Consider the following 10,433-nt stretch of genomic DNA (forward strand, 5'->3'; position numbering starts at 1 on the left):
CGCTTCACTGCCCAGCCCTATTCCTTCACACAAGCGCTCTCTGGACTCTCGTCCCTTTGGTTTTGGTTTTCTATAAGTTGTCAAGGTGCGCCACTGGGTTCAGTGTACGGTGGCTGGGACATGTCCACCGGCCCCAAATCAGACACATAGCTAAAGCTTTCACAAATAACGCATACAGGTCATTTAGGATTTCTCTCTGTTTCTCCACAGTGGTTAGGAGCACAAACCAACGAACCTCAGGGAAACCAAAACTCAAAAACACTATGAACATAAAACAAGAAAAAATAGGGACACGCCAGAGTACAATGAACCATCTTGCAAATCTTATATTACAACGGATGGAGGGGTACAAATGGGGCCTTGAGAATTACAGGAGGATAAGTCACGTCTATTCCAATTCTAGATCTACAGCAGAAGAGCAGGGCAGCCCTGGAAAGTTAACAAGTCAACCCAAGGGGGCCTGCTGATCCATTAGAGCCAGCTACACCGCAACTCTGGACACGAAGTTACAGGGTGAGCTAGGCTCGATAAAAGAACTTGCCATAATCTAGAGCTGGTAGACATCTTATGGCCTCCATGACGGAAACTTTGCTTGAATGCTGTTTTTGCCATGTCATTGCCTGACATGATTTTCCACTATCTTCCTTCCAAGGATCCCCAGTGCTTTTGCAGATCTGTGTCCAAAAGGAAAGTTTGTGAGTTGAGCAACTTACCAAAGAGACACCAGACCCTCCATTCCTCCGTTCTCCAACTTCATGCTGTTGACACATCAGCCTAACCCTGCAGAAAGTAGCAAACAAATACCGAAAAGCAGAGTATAAAGAAAACGGAACAACAGCAATACTCAATGTACAAGAATTGGGTTCAAGACCATGCCTCAGTGCCGACTTCTAGGATCCAGCCGAGTTCACACCTGCATGAGCTTTAGAAAGCACTTCAATCAAAATGTTCAGCTTTACAGAACAAACATAAAATAAATAAGTTCAGTTCATATCTAGAAACTAATCACTAGACATCAGAAGAAAGGAGAGAATGCACCAGAAGCAGAGACCTCTAGCTCTTCATGGAGGCCGCTCTGAGAAACTCCATTCCCACCGAAGTGCACTTTTTCAGCAAGGACATTTCCCATGTCCGTTTCTGTGATGTGCAGTAAATCTGCGTTATTGCCTCCCAAGCTTTCACTTCCAACGAGCTCCAATACAACCTTCTCAGCAACACGCTTTAAAGTTGTACTGACTACAACAGCTGGAGCGGTGTTGTCATTGACATGTGAAATACAATTTGCTTGCTTGCTGGTCACGTCACCGGAACATGCAGCTTCCACTTTCACACATTTGGATCCTGATGGGATCGAATCCAAGCTTTTCTCAGATGCCTGTGATGAACTTGAACACTTTGCTTGTTCTACATTGCCACTGCTAGGGGAATCCTGACTCCCACCGCTTGCATTAGAAGTATCTTTGGTTTGGTTGTTGCTTGTGGGATCGTCACTAACATTCCCCGACAGAGGTGATGAAGTTTTGGGGTGAACCGGGCTCCCAGACAGAGGTGATGAAGTTTTGGGGTGAACTGGGCTGACTGAAGCCCTCTTAACAGATCTGCAAGGTTCAGTATCATCCACTCCAGCAGAAGCATGCTTCCTCTTTAGCTGACCATCTGGAGATCCAGTCAATGTGCCATTCTCAGTTGCATTTTTATCAGACTGTTGATGATGATTCACATGTCTCTGAGGACGAGGTCTCCTATATCCTTCTGGGAATACATAAGCTGGAATTTCCTTCCTCCGAACATGAGAAACAGCCAACTCCATCCCAGGCTTCCAGAACATATACATGTTGATTTCATGCCTAAACTCATCAACTGTCCCACGTATATCAAACGCTTGACCTTCTTGTATTTTCACACCTTCTTTCCTTGATAAACCCATGAAGAAAGCGCAATGAGCACACTGTCTAGAAGGATCTGCATACTCTGATGGGTAAGGATGGCATTGCAACTTCCCATATGTATCCCGTTCAATCTGCAGTGTCAATAAATTAATACATACTAAACTGTCAAGCGTTACAGATAAACAATTATCACATTCAGTTAAAAATTAAATCAAAAGGGTTTGTTTGATGCTTGAAACAGGCTAAACTGTCAAACCCACTAGCTCCTACGCCAATCATTAATTTCTACTCCTCTGATCCTACAGAACATAAACATATTACCTTTAAAGTCAGTTGCCTTAACCGAGACTCCACCCATCCCTTCCAAAGTCTAAGATCCTCATCATCCTCGGCGATGATGTCAACTTGTAGATAATTTTTATATGCCTCAAAGAAATTGAAAGGTTCAAAAAGGGCAGACCAATTAGCCTTATTCAGCTCAATTTCCTGCATTGAAGATTGGATAACAGTCAAAACAATAAACACCTAACAGGAACTTTAATGATGGTAAAGAAGACTACCTGGCATATTTTATTGCCAAACTGAAATTGCTCTATCATAACCCTCAGTGTGCTGGTTGATACATTGTAGCTGGAGTTCATGCATGGATATGCTGGGGTGATAATAGGCATATGATGAGTTCTATCACGAGGATTCTTTCGCGGATCCCAGACAGGAAAACCAAGCTCCTCCTCTTCAATAGCACACAGCATCACTGGAGTTGGCCAGTGCCACTGGGTGAAGACTCTGAAGAATCTCGAGACCAGCATACTTGGTACAGCATTAGGATAGAGCTGGCAGACACGTGCAACCAGTAATGCCCAATTGACACCTCCAAGAAAACCAGTAACCTAGCCAGATAGATACTCAAATTAATCCTAACAGTTTAAAGAGAAGTAACAGTTGCAATAATAACAATAAAAAAATGCACTTACATTTGAGTAAACACCTCTTCTTTTTGCCCAATGCTTCAAACACCTTAGTGTTGTTCGGAAGTTCTACAAGATACCATACATATTGTTAATACCGCCATCCTAGATAGACGAAATAAGAAATGGTCAACTATTAAACAAGAACAGAGATTATAATTCCTTGAGTCAACCTCAATATTCGGAACAAGCCTGAGAATTTGGTCAGCCACTCTGCAGCCAGTAAGACTGCGAACAGTAGCTTCATCAATCTCATAAAGCACTGATTCCTGAGAGATATCCAAATCCTGCAGCCATATGTTAAGACTAAAATGTATCTCTTGAAATAATTTCAGATAACATAAGCAAGAGGGCAGGAAGTGAACTTCCAAGTAAACCTTATCCTTTCATATTTTAAAGAACAAGACAGCAAAAGAAATTAAACGGCTGAAAAAATTAACAGCAGAAGACATGCTGCATTGATGGCTGTGAATTGTTCCTTTATAACCCCCAGACTGTTAATGAAGAACTGTGAGTTAAACACATGAATCTCAAGTAGCAAAGTGGTCATTTTCAAAAAAAAAACTCGGGGATATGCATAGAAGTATGCAATAAACAGTTCATACTAACGACATCACTGGAGCTAAGAAAATAAGGAATACAGAGAAATGCAAATGGTGACGAAGTAGGCTTTATTACCATGAGGTTAGCAAACAGGAGACTTTGATCATCACAATAGAAGATTCAAGTTTTGGTGATGACAGAAAGTTCAACTGAAAGTTTTAAATCCAAAATATTGGTAATATTGCAACCTTAAACTCCAAGCAAGAAAATATGATTTTACTGCAAAAAATAGGCCTTTACATGACTAACCTGATACATATATTAGAAACACTAAAAAATAAGCACACAGGAGTGATAAGCATTGACCTAGATCACACTATGGATAGCAGAATAAACCTACTTTATATCCATAGTACACTAGCAGACAAATGCCAAAATAGAGTACTGTATTAACATCATTGATTTATTGATTTATATTATACAAACGTCAAAAAGGTAATCGATATGCATACTGAAAACACAGATATCAGAAGGAAGTAAAAAATGGTTCGCATAACTCCTTACTAAAAATATGAGAAATGATTTGAATACCGCATGTAGGATTCTTGGAATGTTGCATACAAACAAAAGCATGGTGCACATTCAGAAACAAAGAAATGGATGGACATAACTTGCAGGGTATAAACTTACAGATGGTACAACTAAGAGAGAAACGCTGGCATAAAGAAGGTCAATTGATATCCCATGGAATTTAAATTTCATAACAGGGACATGTGCATCAGGTACAGGTTGGAGGTGAGTCACTTCCTCTGTTTGCGACAATATGTCATGCAGTACAATAAAGAAGTCCTCCTGCAGAAACGGTACTATGTTAGGAACAGCACCTAGCAAAAAAGCTACTGAAAGCAGCAAGAAAATATTACCTCACGATTCACATAAGAAGGCCCAACACATAACGTGTCGATATCAGCCCCAGGTCCATGGACCTATCAAAACAGAAGTGCCAAATCATGCACAGGTTACAATATAATTTTATGAGATAGACAGACGTTAACATGCCTAAAACATACATAAATTGAGCTGGGAAGAAATGACACTTCTGAGCAGATGAGTTGAGCCAAATGCTTTACAAGTGGTCATACACTTGCAATGATTCGTTACTGGACTGTTAGCTTAAATAGTATTACATTTGAGTTATAACTACGGTTGAGAAAGAGATGGTCTTTGTAATATAAAGCTTAGGATAGTTCATCACATTGGCTACAGTGAGCTTGCTTTAGACAGGGTGAGCATTATATATCTTAGACAAGCTCAAAGGATCGCAATGACCACACAAGAGAAGATGCTGTAGGTTCTCATGCCATATCCTATAATTTATGTATGGAACTATTATTATTCTGTAATTATAGTCAATAAAACATGAAGGCCTGAGAGAAGGCCTAATCGGTAAGGTGACACGCTCGTCATGGCTCTGTCCTTCTCTACAGATATCCCACATTGCCAAGTGCAAAAAAAACAAGCAGATCAATAAGATTTCCGGATTCATGCTTATTGTTCGATTTGCTGTCTAATTCCACAGTGTGCTGTTATCAGAGCTGATGCAGCCCCTGTGTGCAGTTAAGAATTAGTTCAGTTTGTACCTAAAAAGATCAATTTTACCAGTTTTTCTACTAGTTCCCATAGTGGCATTTCCCAGACACGTAAAAAAACGTTTTTTTTCTTGCATCGTGGATTTGAAACTTTAAAAAGGTAATAACATGCTAGAGGGAAATAGTGAGAGCTGATGGTCTCACCCCAAGACGGTATGACCCGAAGGTGAAAAGCACTGCATTAGCCTCTTCCACCATTTGATCGGTGTACCCCCTCTGACTAGTTAACTGCTTGACCCAGTCTTTGACAATCTGCAAACTCAAACAAGGGTTCTGTTTAGCAACCAGATAACATGTACCAGCCGTAAATGATGGTTACACGCGGTTGTCAGTTCGAACAGCACGCGAAGGGGGTAGTTACCTTGTCAAGCTCCCACAGCACCTCCTCTCGTCTAGCGGACTCCTCCACGGTTTCATACAGCCCAGCATCAACCAAGAACTGCAGTAGTGGTCATAAACAAAAACAACACTCTGAGTGAGTCACAAACAAAAACAACACTTTGAGTGATTCACAAAATCATCTCAGGCTATACAATGTGAACCAATCAGTGATCGATGAGATAGTAAATGGTTTCTAACCTTGTTTAACTCCGCTGTCCTGAGGACATCAGCGTCGACCGGCCCAGCCAGCGAAATCGGCTTATTAGAGGTCGTCATTCGTCTCTCACGGAAAAGGCAAAGCCTCCTAGATAGTTGAACCGCAAAATCCTAACTCCCGGAAGGGCCGGCTTCAGGGCAAAATCTCAAGGAAAGGAAACCCTAATAACTCAAACAGATCGGCGCCTCGGCAAAATTGCAGCCCACCCGCCCCCAAAATCTTATCTTTCGCGCGGAACCGAACGGGGCAGAGCAGGATTTCTCTCGTACGAATCCCACAGCACGGTGCCTCGACCTCTCTATATGTTGGCTTCCAAGATGAGCACGAATCCTAGTCCGACCCGACCAGGGGAACCTACTGGTACACGGATCGGAACAGCGAGGACGCGGAAACCTTCATCTATCTATCTACCAGCCCGCCTGACCCCGAGCCCCCCGACCGTGGGACAATCGCACCACGGGATCGCGCCGGCGGGATGGATCAGATCGGGAACCGCGCGGCCCGGGTGGATCGGCGGGAGCCGGCTCAGGATCGGGCTGGGATCCGGCGATCCGCCGCCCGCGGGGGGTGGGGGAGGAGGCGGGACGGCGGTCCGCCGGCGCCGGCGGGGGGTGGTGGAGGGGAGAGGAGGGGGGCGGCGACGGGGGAGGACGTAGGGTAGGGTAGTGTAGAGAGAGAGAGAAGGTGTGTGTCGATTTCGCGGAGTGAGTCGGGATTTGGGGTGGGATTTTTTTTGCGGGGGTTTATATGGATATTTTGCGAGGCATTATTAGTGGTAGTGGGGGTGTTTAATTTGGTGGAGTAATTAATTGGTGCGGTAATCACGCGGCGGGAGGTACGCGTTCCGTTGAATCTGTGGGCGCGTGGCGAGCAAAAGCGGAGGGGCGGCGGTGCGGTGCGGCCGACGACGCGTCCAGATCTTTTTCCTTCCTTCGCGTCACAACGGTCAAAGTGCTTTTCCTTGGGAAATGTTGAAAACGATTTTTTCAGAAAAAAAAACAGAACAAATAAGTACGTACAATCATCCATATGAAAGCACGGACGCTCTATTTTTATTAGCATTCTCTGGTAAACTGAGTCCACAACCGTCGCCTCCCGCTGAAAAAATACTTTTTATAAAGGGTGTGCCTATGTCTCAGTTGACTGAGATTTTCTTAAGTCTCAGTCAACTTAGAAAAGTGCAACTGTAGTTCAAAAAAATGTGCAACTCAAATCAGTGTGCAATTGCACCTTTTTGATAGAAAAGTGCAACTCAAGAGAATTTTTGTAGGTGACTGAGACTTAAGTAATTCTCATTTGACTGAGACTTAGCAAAACCGTTTTATAAATCACTGAAGTGTCAAACATGTGGTATGTACTCTGTGAGCTGTGCGACTACCCTCTCAAGAGCTCCTTTGGTTCATAGGATAGGAAAAATCATATGAATATAAAAAGTATAGGATTGAAATGGCATGGCTACTTGAATCGAATCCTACGGGATGATTCATATGGCTCCTTTGATTGTACCTAAGAAAAAAAATCATGAGATATGACCTCATGTTTTTTTAATAGGATGTTGGTTGGTTGGTTGGTTGCTCGGACCCGCCGCTGGTCCTTCCGTCCGTCCGTCCGTCGCCTAGCGCAGGTTCCTCCTTGTCGCTACCACCGGCCAAGCGGCGGCGCAGAGGTCGCTGTCCCGCTCCACGGATCAACAACACCGGTCAGGTCAGGTCAGTCACTCAGCCATCCTCTCCTCTCCTGTTTCGTTGTTGTTCTTGGAGGGGTTGTCGTCTCCTACCACCTACAGCTGGGATTTCTGTTTGGGAATTTCGCCGGGGATTTCTGTTCGCAGGTCTGTAGGCGGTGCTTTTCGCCGGGGAGGGGATATACCGCCTGATTTTGTTCCTGTCGTCCGAGTAAACTAATGTCCAAGAATATACTTCCTGCGGCGTAAAAGGTCTGATTCGATTGGGATTTCGATCTCTACTAGGGAGAGATTAGGCCTCCTCCTCCTCAAATCTCAGTCTCCACCTTCTTCTTGCAGCGCTCTCTCCTCCTCCTGTTATCACCAGATTTTAACCAAGTCAGGAGGTGGGCCGTGATTGAGATGGGCTTGGAGAATATGCACGGAAAATATTCATAAATCGGCATTGTACAAGAGTTTGGGCTAGATTGCCCGTGTATCTGTAAATTATAGTAGGTTACGTGTCGGTTAGAATTAAGAGATAGAGTTTAGCTCGTACACAGTTGGGTTTATTCCCAAGTTAGAAAGTCTACGGACTATAAATATGTATCTAGGGTTATTGAGAAGGAGGACGATCACGTTCGCAACAAACCAATCTAGACGCATCGCCACCCCTTGTTTCGAGGGTTTCTTCCGGGTAAGCGCTATGCTGCCTAGATCGCATCTTGCGATCTATGCTGTATCTTGTTTATTCGTTGTTTATGTGTTGCTCGTACTGAAGCCTTGTTGATGGCGAGCAACACCGTTATCATAGATATGTTAGGGCTAGCATTGGTACTTTCTTGACGTATTTGCTTAGTCATGCTACCCCTTGATATCTAGCTGCCCTTGCACCCATCTTAGGTGTAAGGGCAGCACCTTGCTTAGTCTTTATTTAGTAGATTCGATCTGTTACGGTTGTTCCTTGTTCTTCAAGTATTAGTTTAATATCCATATGGTTAGGCCTTGCAAACGGGTTGAATGATCCAGTAGTGCGTAAGGTACGGTTTGCTGATCCTAGAAGGGACGTTCCGGGAATCAACTCCATGTTGGTTTTTAGGCTTTTCTAGGGCTGGTTTTCTGTTATCTTTCGTGTCTGCCAGGCTCAACTACGTGTAGGACGTTCCGGTTATGTGGTGAAAACTGATACGTCTCCGACGTATCGATAATTTCTTATGTTCCATGCCACATTATTGATGATATCTACATGTTTTATGCATACTTTATGTCATATTTATGCATTTTCTGGAACTAACCTATTAACAAGATGCCGAAGAGCCAGTTGTTGTTTTCTGCTGTTTTTGGTTTCAGAAATCATAGTAAGGAAATATTCTCGGAATTGGACGAAATCAACGCCCAGGGGCCTATTTTCACACGAAGCTTCCAGAAGACCGGAGAGTCAACGAAGTGGGGCCACGAGGTGGCCAGATGGTAGGGCGGCGCGGCCCAGGTCTTGGCCGCGCCACCCTGTCTCCTGGGCCCCTCGTGTGGCCCCCTGACCTGCCCTTCCGCCTACAAATAGCCTTCGTCGCGAAACCCCCAGTACCGAGAGCCACGATACGGAAAACCTTCCAGAGACGCCGCCTGCGGTGACCCAGCGTACCACTGCATGGTGTAGTACACAAGTCGTTGACATAACACAAGTGAAACACCGTTCCACTCATATTACATCTCTCAGAGTGGTACAACAGAAACATATGCGAGTCCAAGGTATGTCTATAGAAGTATACACGAACGGTTTACATAAGATCCACACAGCCTCCTACTTTACAGTGAGGTAAAACTTCAAATAAAGCTCCAGAAGAACAACTCGTAGTCTATCTTATTGCTAACTCAAGTTTAAGAGCTACTTGGCTTGCTATAGAATTCTAGCTACTTAGGTGCTAGGATTAGGGAAAGGTTCCCTTCTATTACTAGTCTAGGTTTCCATTATAACTGATGCAGAAGTTGACTCCATTGACTTCTTTGATTGGATTCTTCATCTCGTTGCAGTTGACTCCTTTGTCTTCGAGTTCCACGGTAGTTTCTCCTTCGGTGCATTGCTCTAAGAAGGGGGTTCAAACGAGATAGAATGAGTACGAGCGTACTCAGCAAGTTCATATTAGGAAATATGTGTATCATGCACTAGCTACAGCCATAGACCAGAAAGTCATAGGCCAATGCAAGTTTTTGTAATCATTTCTTCAAAAGGTTTATTTTATTCTGAAAACTATGCCCGTCAGTCTTCACAGGTTGACCAGAACTTCGTGGAGTTCCTTTCCTGCCGCGTTCGCAGTTCCCTTCCCGGAACAGGGAGTGACAGTCATAATTCAGTATCCTCTGTAGAGGTGCGTTACTTTTCCCATAAGAGAACTTATCCTTGATGCCTTGCCGAGACGCGTTTCTCGTCCACACTTCCTTGGTGTGGGGCCAGGTGTAAGATCCAAGCCCACACCGCCTTCTCCGCGACTGCAAACCCACCCTTTTGTCCACCCGCACACCTCCAGACTTCCCCGATAATACGGCTTTACTCATGGTGTACTTTGGACAATCCTTCATAGATCGTAGAGCCATCATCACTAATGGATGGGGATTTAAAAGGCTATCCCAACCTACGGCATTGCCTCCAACACCCCGCCGGCTCTACCAATCCGTTGGCGTGCGTAAGGGAAAAGATACTACCGGCTTCCTGCAGCCATTATAGATCTCATGGTCAACGTGGTTTGTACGGCGCTAGAATCACTGGACGGCATTGGTAATTAATCCTAGGGTGATATAACCCATGCAATGGAACCTCCACCATATCAACACATACCATGGTTCCATTGCCCACCACATAGTCATATTCATAATTGTAAAATAATACTTTGCTTTTCAATGCATGAGTGATAAGTATAGTACTTTGCATATAATTTAATAAAAATAATCAAATGACATGAGCAAGCGATGAACTTGCCTTTCTTGACTGCAAGATTATGCAGGCAAAAGCTTCGATACGTGAGAACTCTAAATGCTGAAATACCATCATCGTCCGGTAAGGACAATGTTTAAAGAACTGGCAAAGATGCTATAATGCATAGTATGAGATGCAATCGTCCCACGCGT

The 10,433-nt window shown here is 44.1% G+C and overlaps 1 protein-coding gene across 3 annotated transcripts; it reads right to left on the reverse strand.

The window, feature by feature from the left end:
* Positions 1 to 301: 301 nt before the first annotated feature.
* On the reverse strand, positions 302 to 6,331 carry LOC127313150 (nuclear poly(A) polymerase 4). Of its 3 annotated transcripts, none has more exons than XM_051343697.2 (12): positions 5,629 to 6,331; positions 5,411 to 5,488; positions 5,194 to 5,301; positions 4,324 to 4,386; positions 4,091 to 4,252; positions 3,031 to 3,144; positions 2,864 to 2,926; positions 2,450 to 2,779; positions 2,211 to 2,375; positions 1,052 to 2,020; positions 877 to 922; positions 302 to 780 (listed from the first exon to the last, which is right to left on the reverse strand). In XM_051343697.2, the coding sequence occupies exons 1-11, from the start codon at positions 5,704 to 5,706 to the stop codon at positions 908 to 910; spliced, it is 2,145 nt and encodes a 714-aa protein (XP_051199657.1). In that variant the 5' UTR covers positions 5,707 to 6,331; the 3' UTR covers positions 302 to 780; positions 877 to 907. The 3 variants fall into 3 exon arrangements, with proteins under 3 accessions (XP_051199657.1, XP_051199659.1, XP_071680679.1); XM_051343699.2 differs by having other exon boundaries at positions 877 to 913; positions 5,629 to 6,329; XM_071824578.1 differs by having other exon boundaries at positions 302 to 913; positions 5,629 to 6,330.
* Positions 6,332 to 10,433: the final 4,102 nt, after the last annotated feature.

This window comes from Lolium perenne, chromosome 7, assembly GCF_019359855.2.
Source record: "Lolium perenne isolate Kyuss_39 chromosome 7, Kyuss_2.0, whole genome shotgun sequence".
Classification (NCBI taxonomy): domain Eukaryota; kingdom Viridiplantae; phylum Streptophyta; class Magnoliopsida; order Poales; family Poaceae; genus Lolium; species Lolium perenne.

Coding starts and splice junctions, on each gene's coding strand:
- LOC127313150 (XM_051343697.2), bottom strand. CDS start 5,706: ATGACGACCTCTAATAAGCCGATTTCGCTGGCTGGGCCGGTCGACGCT. Junction 5,489..5,628: donor GGACAGCGGAGTTAAACAAG/GTTAGAAACCAT, acceptor CCACTACTGCAG/TTCTTGGTTGATGCTGGGCT. Junction 4,253..4,323: donor CTTCTTATGTGAATCGTGAG/GTAATATTTTCT, acceptor CCGTTTCTGCAG/GAGGACTTCTTTATTGTACT.